Below are 17187 nucleotides of genomic sequence, written 5' to 3' on the forward strand. Positions count from 1 at the left end.
TCTTTTGTCTTTTTTCTGCTTTTTGCCACAGTTGGGTCTTATATTTGATAGATCTTGAAGAAATTAACATCTTCTATCTTTTTTTTTTTTTTTTTTTTTTTACTTTTTCTATAGAGGATAGGAAAGGCAGCAGAATACAACAGACACTAGTATGGCAATATGTAAATCAGTGGATGTGTAACCGATGTGATTCTGCAATCTGTATACGGGGTAAAAATGGGAGTTCATAACCCACTTGAATCAAAATGTGAAATATGATATATCAAGAACTATGTAATGTTTTGAACAACCAACAATAAAAATTATACAAAAAAAAAAAAAAACTTGAGGAATAACCTGCTCCCTATCCCAACCAAGTAAGAAACTAGTTACCATTTTTGATCTGCCACTGAATCCATGTGCTTTTTATCTTTTCCACATTTCTTGGTATAGTTCTCCTTTCATGGTGAATTCTTCTATGGTAAATTCATTGATCAAGTATCCACTTATTCACTTTTATACATTCAATAGGAATTATTATTTAATAAATAGTAATCACTGCTAGGCGTGGTGGCTCATGCCTGTAATCCCAGCTTCTCGGGAATCTTAGGCAGAAGGGTTGCAAGCTCAAAGTCAGTCTCAGCAATTTAGTGAGACCCTAAGCAATTCAGCGAGGCCCTATCTCAAAATAAAAAAGGGCTGAGGATGTTGCTCAGTGGTTAAGCACCCATGAGTTCAATTCCTGGTACCAAAAATAAACAAAAGTAATTTGCTGCTGTCATAGAACTTGGTTTTGTGAATAAGATTTACATACATTTAAGCATATGGTTTTGTAGCCCAAAGCAAGATAGTATTAAGGCACAAAACAAAACAAAATCAATGTAAATTTTAATAAGAAAAAGGAATGCAGCATTAGTGGATCGTAAAGGCAATGTTATAGCAATCTTTGGTTTCTAAAATCTGAGGCAAAGGCATTTTAGTTGGGGATATTTTGTAATTTTAACATAAAATAATAGAAAAGTATTATTTTGGAAAAGCTAGGGTAGACAGGTATGTATAAACTCAGAGAGAAGAAAATGAAGCTAATCTTAGAAATTATAGGAAAAAGAACTCAAAGTTATATATTTAAGCCATTCTTGTGATAAACTATATTTTTCTGCTTCTAGAAATACATGGAAATTAATGTAAAAAACATTTTACATGTTTTTAAAAATATTTGGTTGTAAAAGTGATTTTATAGTAATTGATGCATTATTAACCCTATAGGACAATAAATGTATCATTTAAAAATTATTGGATTAGGACTTATATTATCTAGTAAAGTAGTAAGAATCTTTTAGTGTTTAGTGTTTGATTCAAATTAGTGTTTTCTAAATAATGAAAATGTTATTAGAAATCAATCACTGAATTACTTGAATTAGAACAGTGAAGGCTAGTCCAATTTTTAAAAAACTATAAAGAATGAAAGAATGCATACAGACTTAACTAGAATTATAATTTTAAACACTCATATTTGAAATATTTCAACATGTTTTTAACATCCATATTTTAATTATTTAACCTATAATTAGAAACTGCTAGTACCTTAAAAAACACATGATTAAACCACATGAAGTAAGAATTCCACTGTGAAGCAGAGGGCATATATGAAATATATAACTGTATTGTTCTGCTAAAATATATGGGAGTGGGAATTAGGTTCTAAGATTAATGCTGAAGGTGAAAATTGAAATTCCCTAACACACACACACACACACACACACACACATTCTAAGATTAATGGTAAAGGTGAAAGCTGAAATTCCCTAACACATACACACACAAAAATCATTTAAGTTACCCTTAAAGAACTGAATCTTTTAGAAAGACAAGTTGTGCATGGTTTCAACTCCCAAAGACTCTGAAAAGTACGCCCCTGAAATTCAGGAGAGTCCCTAATAAAGGCCTAGAATTAATTTTATTTTTGTATTCCTTGTTCATTGATATCCTTTTTTTAAAACCTGAGGTTTAGTTGAAAATATAGAGTTGGCAGTGAACAAGGATTATGGGGAAATACAGGGGTTTTTGCTCTTTACATAATTGGAATGTGAATAAGGTAAGTGTATGTATCCTGAGAGTACACTGTATTCTATGTTGAGTCTGGTTATCCTTACCAGCAACTGCCATCTTTTTTTTTTTTTTAAGCACTACTCAATTATATTATCACATTTATTATTTTGGAGACTAAGTCATATTCTTCTATACTACAAAAATGTTATTGACTATGGGTTGTTTCATTCTAGTTAATATCAGAATGACTCTTAATTTGACCTGAAATAAGAATCAGTTATGTATAAAAGTTGAATAGCTATCACAAATACTTAAATTGTTCCTCTGTTTCTTAAAATTTTCCTAGAGGTGATCATGTTAATAAATAATATCAAATAAAACTTCATGTATGAAATACTAAATGATAAAGCTCTTCATGGCAAAATTAGTTATATAAGTTCTTTAACCACAGCACTTCTTGGTGTTAGACTCTAATGTGCATTTTAAATATGTAAGAGAATTTTGTATAGCTTATATATTCATTTCTTAAATAAGATAACTAGTTTCTATGGAATATACTTTGGGAAATAACTGCTATACTTTATTGACTGAGATTAAATATCAAAATGACTAGGGTACATTTATTAATTATTAATAAAAATAAAATCACATGATAGAAAATTGAATGTCCTTTTTAAAAACAAGATGCTCTCTTGTGTTTAATTTCTTGTCAAATAAGTTTGTTAAAACTAAATTAAATAAAAGGTGGTGGTAATCTCATGAAAATTGAAGGTGGACTAGTAGAATAGAGGAAAGGAACCAGAGGCAGGGAGAAAGGGAGGGAAAGGAGAAATACTAGGAGAATGGTATTGGCCAAATTAGATTGTGCACATATTCAAATATTTAACAACAAATCCCACCGTTATCTATAATTATCATGCACCAATAAAAAATGAAAAAATGTGAGCAAAATTAAAAGACTGTGTTTAAGCAGCTTTGATTTCATATTCCCATGCTGTTCTTGACGCACACACACAAGTCAGATGACTTTCACTCTCCTGAGATAATGCTGGAGTAACTCTTGAGCCATCACAATTTCCTTTAACTGGTGAGTAGAAATGTAATTTGCTAATTTTATGTCTTTAAAACAGAAAGGGAATGAAAGGAAATTCTGTAAACTAAATGACTGAAATGGCCTATTTCCCTGTTGAAAAGCATCCACTATTAGCTCCCAGAATGCTTCAGTATAATAATTCCTTTTCTTTCCACACATCTTTAGTAACCTAGTTACTCTTTGGCCTTTATATGACTGCACTGGCAGTTGATTTAGTAAGGTCAGGATCCCCTCATTGTTCACAGCCACTGTGCAATAACTTTTCTTTCACCTTATCTTATAATGAAGTTGAAAAATGCTCCTATTTTCTGGCTTCAAGGGCTGGGTACCATCAGCTTCACGCGAATTCTCGGGAACATTAAATAATAAACAATAAATGCCCTTTCTTATCAAACATGTACAATGATAAATTCAGTCTGCTGTTTGCTGAACACATAGAAATTTCTGTTATTTGGTGATTAGTGGGTACTGCCCATCTGAGAAATGTCTTTACAGCAAAACCAGAAGCTCACATTTTTAAAAAGTACGAATTATAAAATGGAAGGTGGAAGATCTGCTATTTTTCTCAGAAAAATGAGGAGGGGCTAGAATTAGTAAATTTCAGGTATAAATTATGGTCATTTAGAGAAAATGGCTGGATTTTAGGTATAACAGGTAATGTTATAGTTGAAGAAGCAGTAAGTGTATACCTCTGATTCTTCTAAATATGTGTGTATAAATGAATATCTCTGATAGAGCAAAGATGTTCCTATTCTAATGAGTCCCTTGAATTCACAATAGTAACTAGTTTTTTAGTTTAGAAGATGCTTACATAGATTATTAGTAGATATCAACACTGTCCTTAAAAAGCAAAAATATTTTTATCCTCAAAAGTATTCCATTTTTACACTTAAATATGATCTAGTAATAAATTTATTTAAATGATTCAATAAAAATTACATTTTCAAAAACACTATTGCAAGTAAAATTCTGTTTTAATATGAAATGATCACATACTTAAAGGGTTTTCTTCCCTTTTATTCTAACATAAATTCTTTTTTCCTTGCTCTTATATTTATATACTGTTAGCAGAACTGTACTGATAGTCTATCCTATTTTATATTGCCTTTATTTCGCAAATTTTATGGATATTTTTCATATTTCCATAGTCTTCATACTTAAATGAATATATTATATTCTATATGTTGATGCTTAATAATTCCCTAAAATTAGACTCAGATTGCTAACTATATTCTTTTAATATAGATGATCATGTAGTCTTAGAGCATGTATCTTTTTGCTTCAATTGAATTATTTCCCTTGGAAGAAATCCATAAGATAGAAGAAAATTTTTAAAGAGCAAATTAAAAATCCCTGATGGTAGCAACCTTATCTCATATATTTTTCGTTTTTATATAGGCCCAGCACAACACTGAAAGAATTATAAGAGTTCATTAAATGAGGGCTGATTTGTACTTGAGTTTTAAATTCTCTACAGAAATGTTTGATCCATGACATGATAGCTGATTCATGATGAATGATCTATTTTTATTTAATTCCATTATGAGAGCATCTGGAGGAATAAGTGCCTGTTGATGTAACTATCAAGCGATTAATGAATATACTGTTTAACTTATTCCTTACATTGTGGAAATGTTTATTTATACTCATTTCCAGGTTTCAGAGTGGAGGAAGAGGCAGTACAGAGGATGCCAGGTGGCATATTGTTAAGGGTTCATATGCAATTCTAACAAGACCTAGAATCAGAACAACATCTCTCCTATCCAGTGTCACTGCTTTTATATGAGTTTCTCATCTCATGACATAGAGACTATCTTCACACTACCTCTGAAGTCATTGAAGGCACAATTTACTTAATCAGATAAAAAAAAAAAACCTTGCATTCTCCGAAGTTAAGCCTAACATTCAACTTGAACACAAGATAAAATAATGAAATAATTTTGACTTTTTAAAAAAATAAAAAAACTACAAAATCTCTAAAGTACTGAAATATGCCATTTATCTTATGGATGATGCTTGTGGGCATCATCTGTTTGGTTCTTCAAGTCTTTTGTCATACTTACTTTTTATTTTCAGTTTTTTACTTATTACCATTATTTATTGGTACAATAATTCTGATAAGTAGTATAAAAAGTGAAGAAACGAAAATGAAAATTTCAAAGTAAATTTAATTATTATAGATTTTTTGAACATAATGAGGGATAGATGCAAACAGGCATAAATTTTTTTTTAAAATTTTCTCATAAGATGAGCAGAGTACCTATCATGTGCTCCCTAGAGTCATATTAACAGATCACTGAACCTCAAATCTTATTTTTGTGAGGATATGATCCAGAGTCAGAAAATAGATTTTATATTACATGCCAACTGCAATGCAATGGCAGTGTCCTTCAAAATGTGGTCATGAAAAGGATAGGGAGACAGCATGTGAGCTCAGTGGGAAGGAGTTTTCTGCCAATTGCCAAAGCAAGAAAAAAGAAGCAAAATATATATTTGCCAACATCAGAAAAATTAAACCACAGAAGTGCCTGAGGATATAATTCTGGAACTATGTTCTTGCCATATTTTCCTCATCTCTATTTATTGTTGTAATTATTACTTTCTTTTTCAAATAATATTCTTTAAGTGGCTGGGCATTATAGGAGGATATTTGGAGAATATATGGACTATGTATTTGCTACTTATTCCCATAATGAGGGCATATACGCTACCTCTTTGTATTTACCTGGTAGAACATAAAATAATTAGCTGTGTACAATAAGTTTCTTTTTGAAATTTTAATATAGTCCATCTATGAAGTAAAATAAATCCCAGAGAAAAGTCTAACTATAGATATTTTAAAAATGTACCCTTTCTATTTATCATCATATTTCTGAAATAGTATTATACTCAAAAACATTTCTCCATTTTGTGAGTTTCTCTAACTGGGTAGTGGAATGGACAAGGGCTTTGGAGTTGGTGAATTTTGCTCCTGATATAATAGTTGATTGCTGAACAGAAGATTTTACATCAAATTGTCGAAAATTATTGTGCCCCTTGGTGCACTATTAACTGAATGCAGGGAATTAGTATCATTCAGTCTTAGAGTGTTTCTCTAAAGCAAAGTTTCTTTTTTTTTTAATGTATTTTTTTTAGTTGTAGTTGGACACAATACCTTTATTTAATTTATTTATTTTCATGTGGTGCTGAGAATCAAACCCAGCATCTCACACATGCTAGGTGAGTGCTACTACTGCTGAGCCACAAGCCCAGCCCCAAAGGTTCTTAATTATGGTATTGGTATGAGAATTTTGCTCTTGTCCTCATACACATATTACTTGGATGCTTGCAAGTTCAATGATAGATTTGTATATACTAAGAAAGGTGGTGATTGGAGTTCCTTAGAGCTAAAATTCTAGGATCCTATCTATTGCCCAGGTAGGTAGTGAGAATATTCCTAAAGTGCCTTGGCCTGGGCAGGATATAATTTCTAAGGCGACTGACATTGTCTCTCTGGGTCACTCCTGAACATCTGTGGATGCCACTGTTGAACTTATGTTCAGGAAGTCAGAATCTGTAAAAATTCTTTGTCAGTGACAGGCTAGGAATGTGGAGCAGGACTGAAAGAAAGTGTTATTCATTTATCACATGGCAGCTCTGCTCAAAGGAGCATTGGCAAGCTAAATGAATCCTAGTGTGCTCAACAGGCTTCAGTGCATGGAGGAACTGGGGTGAGAGTTAAGAGAATGTAGAAGGAATGAGTAGGAAAGGTGGCTGGGGTGGGGAGGTAAGTACAGTTGGATAAAGTGACACCCTATGGTTACCAGGCCACTTTACCCTACTGAGTACAGGTCCCCAGACAAGACCCTGGACTCTATAGGAGCAAGCTTACTTGGAGTTGGCAGCAGGTATAAGACTGATCCTGGGAATTGGAGGGAGGGAGCAAATGATGTTTCAAAGTTTGAACACTGCTCCAGATGCCATTCTATACACAACCTTGACCTCAAGATGTCCCCTTTCTCCGAGGGGCTGGGTACTACTTGATAGCTATACTTAATTCTTTGGAACACTATTAGAAGTCATTATTGTAAAGTGAATGAATGTGAGGGTACTTTGAAGTTAAATATATGGAAAAATCACTGCTTATATCAATGTGGTCATTTTGAAAATTATTTTTTATGATTATTTGGATTTTAGGTTATTCTTATGATATCACAATATTAACTTATATATTCATACATTTTCTTGAGTAGGAGAGAAATAAAATATGTTGGGAACTTCTCAGGGATCTGAATACTCCTGTGGGAGAAACTTAGGTATAAGAATGTCAGCAGAGGAAGGGCAAGATCTGCTGCTTCAGATAATGAAAGCCTTCTCCGAACAAATATTTTTCTATTATGTACTCTGACTTAAAAGGAAAGATTTGGTACAGAGTTTATAAAATTTCTAATATGCTAGTATATAATTATTAAACTGTGGGTTTCATAGCTTTTCTTATTCCCTTTTGTCACCTTAAATTCTTTTTCTCTTACTACTTTGTCAAGAGAAAGGATAAAATCTTCGTAGGTGAATTCCTGAGGGGGAAAAAAAAGCAATTAGAGGGGAATAAAAATCATGGGGACCTAATGCATTAGTGAGTTATATCAGCATATGTGTGAGAAAAATGTGGGAGTTTGGGGGCACTATAGAAAAGAAGAGTACAGTAGAGTTTAGTAAGAATCACTGTTAGGCTCCTTTACATGTTTGAGAGGCATATGAGGAGAAAGATTGAAATTCTACACTGTTATGTTTCCTTAGTCCAACATTACTCTGGGACAGATGTCTGGCACTGGGATGTGGTAGATGGAGGGTCCTGTCACATGAAGGGGTTTGTCACAGTTTTATAGGCATAAAACAAACCTTGACTTCTTTAGCTAATATTGCTATCCTTCAATCTATTGCAACTCTTCCCCCTAAACAGTCTCAGTTCTCTGGATCAGGGACAGGGTGAGTGGGTGGTAGTGATAATAAGGGGATGGCAAGGGGACACATTCCAGCTTTTGTTCAAATAAGATGCTGATAAGACTCAGACATGAAACCTTTAGAACTATGGTTCATTTTGTTTCTGAAAAGTATATTAAGGGCAAAAGCAGTAGCACATATGTCTTTGTCAGAAACAAGGATAGCAAATCAGTCACACAAACTTCCATTTGGTTTCCCAGAGATTAGACCGTAGAATTGAATCAAGCTGCCAACCTTATATAAAGCACCTGACTTTTGGCCTACGTGTGGCAGGGCTATCACAGAGTTTGCCACTCACTGGCATTTTGCACAGCAGATTCACGCACCTCACTAAATCATCAACCTCTGACCCTTAGATTCAACCCTTCATCTTGGCTTGACCATTGGATCCTTTTTGCTTTTTGGCATTTTCTCAGATTCTGTCATTAATATCTTCCAAATATGATAGTTATTCATAATCTTGAAAATGCAGACAAGAAACTGTCTTATCTACTTTTACTTTTCTTTCAAAAGAAGACTTTTACCTGCTTGTCTCTATATAGTCATATCATACTTAAACAGCTTTGTTGGCAGACACTGACTGTAAAGTCTGTTAACTCTATACCACAACAACAGGCCCAGATTAAATTATTTTAGCTTTAGAGATGCCAAAGTCATCTTCTATGAATGCAAACTCATTTCATGGTCCCTTTCTATTAGGACTTTTCTCTCAATATTCAAGCATGCCAAAGCCTCTTTAATAAAACATGAAAATAGGAAACAAGATATATTTCCTCTACTTCTCTTTCTCTGGAGAAACATTTCTGGAAACACAAATTAGTACTGTGCATTGCTCTTCTCTCTGACTTCACATTCATTCCTCCGCTATTGCAAGATGTCTTCCACAACTTTATTGAAAATACTCTTGCAAAGGCTGCCTATGAACACCTGAATGCCTCACTGCCCAAACCAATGGACACACTTCACATTTTATTTTACTGAAACTTTGTGAAGCCTTGGACCTTATGCTCCTTGAAGCTCTCTCCTCTTGAGGCTTATGACACAACACCCTATATTTTCTTCATTACTAGTTTGGCTCTTCTTTCTCACTCTCCTTGGGGTATACTTTTTCAGTTCTTATCTTATAAGTCTTGGTGTTCTAGAGGATGGCCATTTTTTTCTTGTTGATTTGAATCCTTCATATTCTTTATTGGTTTTCTGAAGTACACTTAAAGCTTAAGATACAATCCACATGCTAATGTACTTCAAATCTACATCCCCAGTCCAGACCTTTTTACTTATAAAAAGAGATCCCACCTATAAATTTAACTACCCATTGGATATCTCCACTTAGATGTCCCACAGGCATGTCTGACATAGCATGCTGAAAATGATCTTATTTCTACTCCAAAATTTGTCTTTCTTCCTCTCTTAGTGATTATATCATCCATCAGCTTGTCTAATAAAGAAGCCTGAAGTTTCTTGATTCTTTTCTCTTTTCCTTCCTGCATATTCAATCAGTGATCAGGTCATATTGGTTTTCTTGCCTTATAGTAAATAAATTCTTTTATCTCCTGACCCCAAGTGTATTCCTGTTTCATAAGTTAGGTCCTGATCTCTTGTATCTTGGATTATTGAAAACATATAATCATCTCTGATTCCAGTCTTGTTCCTTATTTTGCAATCAATCAAAATCAGCCCAAGGAGGATCTTTCTAAAATGCAAATGTGATCATGTCATTTTCTTGTTTTTAAAAAAATCCTTCAATGGCTGTCCATTGCTTTAATGACAGAATCCCAAAGTGCCTTTCTCCCCATCCCCCACTCCTTTACTGCTTCCTGTGTTGGACCACTTTGGGGAAGATGGGCTAGAGTAATAGTTTAATCTCTAGCTATTTCATGCTTGGCTTCACTTTACTGAGACTGCCAATTAGTGATTTAGAGGTGAACTCTTATATGCTCACTGTGAACTGAAGCCTGTTTCAAATAGTCCTTGAAGGGCCTTGGCCTTATTGTCACTAAAGCACTACACCGACTTGAACCTGTGACCTGAAGCTGAACGTCCCAATATCCTCTTGGCTATCCCCTGAGTCAGGGAAAAATGAACTTGGGAAATGCTCTAGTTATTTCTAAGTCTAATTTCTCCTAAAAGAAGAAATATATTTCCAACTTAATGATATTTTAAATGTAATATTTTCAGACATAGACGACAATCTTTTTTTCTTTGACTTTTCTCCTTCTTATAATTGCTTTTCAGAGAGAGGTGAGTAGATCTTCTCAACTCCACTGACTATTATAAAATGGTGTATGAGTGCCTTTATTTTCTTGTCTTGTAGTCTGTCCTTTTCTGGTTTTAGGAGTGGAAGTTAACAACAGCTAAATGTGATCATATCACCTGGAAGCATTCTTGCTCCTGGCTGATTCACAAATTACCTGTCTTGCCTGCCATTTTAGATAGAGGGACAAAGCACAGATGGGACAAGAAAATTAGAGGAGCTGCATGTACAAAAATTGTATTCATGAAGGTAAAGAGGGATCCATAAAGAAAGATCGATAAATATCAAAGGCCCACATGTAAAAAATATAAACAAACTAATTCATAAAGTTGAGATAGAAAAGAGAAGAGGAAGCTACTTTTTTTCCTCATGAAAAAATTTCCATAGTTTTCATTAATGTCAACACTTTGTCTGTTCAGCTGATTAATAAAATACAGCTTATACAAGACCGACAACTAGGTAGTTACCAGGGCAAACTCTTTCCCCTCTATCTACTATTCTTGCCTGTAGCCTAAAAGAAATTATGATTGTCAAGGGGGGAAAAAACAATATTATGCGTCTTACACAAGGATGTCTTCCACCAGGGTGTGAAGGGCACTGGGATTGCGGATCAATTTGTCAAGAAAGCTGACAATGTCAGTAAATTTTGGTCTGTGGTTTCTCTCCTTCTGCCAGCAATGGAGCATCAGTTGGTGTAGAGATGCTGGGCAGCCCATAGGAGCTGGAAGTCTGTAACCTTCTTCAATGGACAGAATGACCTAAATGCAAACAAACACAGATTATTCTCTTATTTGGGTATATATATATATATATATATATATATATATATATATATATATATATATACTAAGTAACAATTACTTTATATGCAAGAAACAGGAGCCAAAATATTGGTAAGCTTGTGAATAAAAATACACAAGAAAAATACCAAAGTTCTGAACAAGAGCTGAAAATAGCCCCACCGTGTCTGCTGACCACTATTAGAGAAAACAGGTTTTAAACATGCTGTGTTACTGGTGTACACAAGGTAGTTAAATTTCACCACAACCTCAAGAAAGAGTTTTTGTGTGATTTTGCTGGAACATGAGAAAGTCAGTGTGCGATCCATGCATTTTGTGCAAACTAAAGCAAACTAATGCAAACTACATGTGATGATCATTTCAGGTAAAATTTAAGTAAAATTCTGCTAAAGCGTGATTTCTGGAATCATTTTCTATCCTCTTTATAATAATGTCAATGTATTTTCTTTTCTATCATTCCTTCTTTATCATGTATTTAACTTCTTTTCACTTTTAGATTTCTCTCAAGTCTGACACTGACCTGACAATGAAGTTATCCTTTCATAATTTATAAGGTTGTTTAATCCTTGAAATGCTACCAATGGCCAGTCACCTATCAATAGGAGCATTTAGCCCCAGTATGAAACAGAACTTCTGTGATGATACACATCTTCTCTCTGTCTGGTTGGTAGCAACCAGTCATGTGTTACCATTGAGTATTTGAAATCTAGCTACAAGGACTGATGAACTGAATTTTTAATTTGAGCTAGTTTTAATTCACTAAAGTTTAAATTAAATAACTACCTTTTATGGAATAGCAGCTTTAGGGAAAAATACACATAAGAAAGTAAAGTTAAGAGTCACAACAGGATGACAACTAGTTAGTCTTGGTACTTAGAAAATCACACAAGATCAGGGAAGACACTAATCTGTTTCATATATGACCCACCTGGGAACTTCCTAAAAATGCAATAAAACTGATCCTAAATTCATGTTGCTTAGTTTTAGTAAAATGTTCAAATGCGTTTTGTGAACCTTTATTTTTATATCATCTCTGGAGAAAAATAAAAGACAAAGGGTTTATTCTCCATATTTTTTGGGGTGGCAATGAGGTAGGAAAGAAAAAAATAAGAACAGGTGGAAAAAAAGACAAAGAGGGAAAGGAAAAGGGACTATAGATTTAAATCTAAGAACCTGTGAACATCCTCAGTTTCACCCACCCAGGCTTATTTTCCTGTAGGCCTGAATTCTTAAAAGATCCAGTAAATCTTAGAGCACTGTGAGTCCAGTTAATTAGTGCCTATGTACCTTATTAGATTATAGAATGTATCCTTAGACTGATTAAAGGAAGCAGAGAGAGAGAAAAAGAGAGAGAGAAACACGGTATGGGTACACAGTCCAAATGCTATGTATTAACTAGATAATGTCAAAGTGAAGATTCTGAGAAGAACCAGATGACCATGACTGCTCTCTGCACCACCATGAAAAGAATACAGCTCATTAAGCTGACTCATCCCACCTATGTTTCAGGCTCAGCATTTCCTTTAAAAGTTAAGCCAGAGGCCCCCAAAGAACTTCTCTCTAACACCTACACCCCTCTCCCTTTGAGTGCTTTATCCTGTGCTATTGTTACTTTCCTGAATAAATATCCTTGCTTTATTAAATAAAACTTGGCTTGTGCCTCTTCTGTTATGTCCCAAAATTCCTTTCTGTGGGATAAGAACCTGGCAGGGTTAATTTGAGGTGCCCTTTTCTTTCTGGGAGCCTCCTTAAACCTTATCTGGTGACAGGAAAACTGAGAATCAAACTAATATTTAAAGATGGGGACAGTTACACCTTACCACCACCCCATCCCAACACCCAAAATGCAAAAATGTAAATGTTAATATCTTTAACAGAAGAATCCTACTGCAGCACCATCTGCACATTTTCTGTAATTAAAAAGAAATATGGACTCTCCATTTTTGTTTATTTTTTTAATTGGCACCATTTGACATGACCCTAAAATATGTTATTCCTGAATTTATGTTACAGGTAGTTTGTAAAAAAAAAATGAAGCAGCAATAACATATGTTCAGGAATCCTTTAACCGTTTTAGTATTAGGGAATTTTGTATAATCCCCATTAGTGTCTTTATGACCATAATCCTTTAAAATGTAAGAATATTTATATTTTTCTATTAATTTTATGTTCCATTATTAAACAAGATTTTTTTCTGAACTTTTTTCTGGCTACTTTGGCTGTCAAGTAGGTTTGGATTTTAAGATAATTTATTACAAATTTTAGTAAAACAGGAGTGTATAAAATGCTTTTAATATATCATAATTACTTTGGGTAGCTTCAAAAAGTAATTAAGAAAAAATAGTATAGAATTACATTAGAGAATAACCTTGAATTCCCACCCTAGCAGAGCTTTATAGTCAATTTGCCCCAGTTTCCTAATTATAAGAGCATGGAATAAAATAGGTGGCAAGTGATATTATGAAAAAATGATACCTGTATTTATTGAATATTTCCCAGGGGTTAGGTTGTTCATGTATTTTTCTTTATTTACTGCTTAAAATTACTCAGTGTAGTAATTATTATTATCCCTATTTCATAAATCAAAAAATTTAGACTCAGAGCAGTTAGGAAACTTGCCTACATTCACAAAGTATGCAGCAGAACTGGAATTTGACCTTAGTTCCTTTTAAACTCAAAATTTCTCCTCTGGTCTTTCATCAGAGATGTTTTTCCATTTTCATGATGCAACATATTCTGCTCTAATTTTATATCACTTAACTTAATCTGAACACTGATTACCATGTTATATTTCATGATAGCTTATGTTAAGTGGACTTCAAGGATTTTATAAATTTAAAATAAAAAGTATATTTACTTCATAGTCTGTAAACTGTCATATTCAACTAAGAAGTCAGTTCTGAAAGCTTCTGAGTCTTATGTAAATTTGTATTACTGTAGCTATTATTTTGAATTGCTATTACTCCATTTGCCTTTCCTCTAAGGCTATGTGCACTTGAAAGCAGAAATTATCCCTCTAGATTTTGTTTCCTCATCATTTAGTACAGTGTTGGACACAGTGATAAATGCTATTGACCTAAACTAAAGCAATTAGAAGAACTTTTTGGATTTATCTTGATAAAAGAACAGATTTTTTAAAATAAACTTGGAGTATCAAACCAGCCCAAATGGATTCAAAGCACAAGCACCATACTATCTGTACTCATAACTTAAATATTAATTTTAAAAGTAAGATGAATTAAACAGCATTATCTAAAAATGCTATTCTAATGAACTTACTGTGATTTGCTTGGACAAGCCAGGAAAAATGGGGTGTTAAGGTTTGAAAAGAAGTGTTCCCCCAAATTTCCTGTGTTAATGCAGCCATATTCAGAAGTGAAATGACTGGATTGTGAGCTGTAACCTAAACAGTGCATCCTAGTTTGAATGGACAAACTGGGTATTAATTGTAGCCTGGAATAAGTGGGTGACTGGCGGCGTGCCCTGGAAGGATTCATCTTCTCTGTGGTCCCCTCTCTTTGTCTTTGATTCTCCAGCTACCATAACATGAGCAGCTTTCTTCTGCCATACCCTTCTACCATGGTGCTCTTCCTCTCCTTGATCCCAGAGTGATGGACCTGGCCAACCATAAATTAAAACTCTGAAACCATGAGCCTAAATAAACTTTTCCTCCTGTAAATTGTTCTTGTTGGGTATTTTGGTCACAGTGATAAAAAGCTAACATGCTGGGGACTTGCTCTTACCTAATAAACAGGAATTTCACTCAAACATCTTTTGACTGTAATCCCTTTCCTGCTGTCCAGAGGAGTCATTATTTTCCACTGTTCCCATTTCTGGGAGTGAACTCTCATAATCAACTCATATAAACAGCTGATATCCAAATCCAGATTGCTTGGCCTCAAGCAGGTTGTTCATCCCTCTTGACAAAGGTGTTCTCAGGCTATCTCTCTATGAAGAGTGATAAGAGGGTAGAGTCCCTTGCCTGGAGCTTTACCATGAATATGTCGAACAGGGTGTCTGGTCCCAGCTTGCCTGTCTGTGGAGCAGTGGGAAGAACAGGGCACCCTTGACATTTCTTCTTGCTGATCTTTGACTTTAAGTTTTCTAAAATTTTTAACTCTTGACCTTATGAAATTTGTCTTGAACTCTGCCTCATGATCCCTCACATAAAGGGAAAACATATCGTAGAATAATTCCACAATGCTAATTCTAAATAATATACCTGTATTTATTCTTTTAAACTTTATAATAAACCCGTGGGGCAAGTACAATTGTTATCCTCATTTTATGGACAAGAAACTTAATCATATTGAGGTTGAACTTACCTAAGGTCACATACCTAAAATCTCTAGCTTCAAGGCTAAAAAGCGACTTAAAAATTTAAATCACACAATTGCTTAAAAAAACCTTTCTAATGGATTTTAAATTTATTTATCCAAATATGTAGATATTAATCACTTAAAATAGTTGGACATTATACATAAGAGATAACATAATGAGTAAGGCATATCTTCATCTTTAGGAGATTATATAATGTAGTTAAAGGAGAGCAAGGATTATGAATATAGCAAATGCCACTCAGAACAGAATGGGAGCACTAGGCAGGAATGCTAACAGCCTAGGAAGACTTCTCAAGGAGGTGAGCTGAGTCTTAAAGGAAGCCAGCAGCGTAAAGAAGGTGGGTTGAAGAGAGGAGATGTGATCTGGAATACAGTAGCAACATTTATAACTTTGAGAGCTTATTGTGTGTCACGTTCTGTACCAGGTGTTTTGATATAGTTTGGATCTTATTTGGGTCTTAAAATATGTATTACATGGCTATATACATTTTATGTATGGTTATATACATTTTACAGCTAAGAAAACTGAAGTTCAAACTGATTAGCAGATTGCATGAATATCACATAGCAAATAATTCTCTAAGGAATGACTTTGGTTGTCACCAAAGTAGGGTTTGAATCATAGAAGTGGTCGACAAAGTCTCTCCTGGGTCTTTAACTGCATCCCTAATTCATTCCCTGCCAGTTAGATCTTGAGCCCTCCTTTCTGTGTTGCCATATTCTCTGGGCTTTCACTCTCACTCCTCTTCTTATGATTTCCGTATCTGTAGCTCTAGCTCAGCTCTCTCTCCAGATTTCTATATTGGTCACCTGTAGGACATATAACTTCATAAAGGGGCCATGGATTATTTTGTGCAAAATTGAACCTGTCTCTCCTTTGGGATGTGTGTCTTTTGCAAGGGTACCACCGTTCTTCTCTCCAGTCAGTGGCCAGGGAAACACCTGGGTCTCAGCCTTCCCTGTTGCTCAAAATTAAGTCATTCTGATTCTACCACCTTTGTATGTTTAAAGTGTGCTCCATTTCAAAAAAAAATCTTCTTTCCGTATAACTTATTTCCCCTTTTGATCAGGGCACATTCTCCTGGTCTCCTTCCCTGTTTTTCTCTCTGCTGTCATCAATCACAGTGCAGCTAAAGCAATCCTACTGAGGTGGGACTGTGATCATGCTCCTCCACATCCGCAATGCTGCACCATGATCCTGGCTCCCAGTCCTCACCTCTGGCTGCAACTTGTCCCACTTGATCCTTTGCTCTGGCCATTACAAAACACTTGTAGTTTCTTAGCTGGGTGAGCTGAGGTTCTGAAGGTTCTTTTTCCCATATGTTCCTGGCATCATGGAGTTCAATGCCTTGTCAAGTCAAACAATGGAGCTCACTTGTCACAAAGGGGACTGATGAGAGGTGTATTTTAAGAGTAGCTTGAGAACATCTAAATTAACCTTTATCTTCATACATATTTCTTTTGTGGAAAGTTTTGCTTTATAGGTACTTTCTGATTCCTTAATTAATAAATGACAGGGAGCAGCATATGGGGTGTTTTTGTCTAAAAGACTAATTGAGCTTTGTTGTTTTAGGGGATGAAGGGGTGATAATTAACTAAAGGAATTTTGCAACAATTTGATTTTATGATATTCATAGGCTGTCATCTTTTGGGAGAAGAGTTATATAAGGTTATACCCTTATTTTAAAATGT

At 34.5% G+C, this 17187-nt stretch overlaps 1 protein-coding gene across 9 annotated transcripts in view; it reads right to left on the reverse strand.

Moving 5' to 3' along the window:
• Positions 1-17187, reverse strand: part of Epha6 (EPH receptor A6) — an 850021-nt gene that overhangs the window by 3796 nt on the left and 829038 nt on the right. For all 9 annotated transcript variants that reach the window (XM_058582915.1, XM_058582914.1, XM_046455343.2 and 6 more), the window contains one exon: positions 10920-11113. In XM_058582915.1, coding sequence (XP_058438898.1) covers positions 10920-11113 — 194 coding nt within the window. The remainder of the gene's footprint in view (positions 1-10919; positions 11114-17187) is intronic.

The sequence above is a fragment of the Marmota monax genome, unplaced genomic scaffold (assembly GCF_021218885.2).
Source record: "Marmota monax isolate L192 unplaced genomic scaffold, Marmota_monax_Labrador192_F-V1.1 WCK01_AAM20220418_F8-fsc00053, whole genome shotgun sequence".
Lineage (NCBI taxonomy): Eukaryota > Metazoa > Chordata > Mammalia > Rodentia > Sciuridae > Marmota > Marmota monax.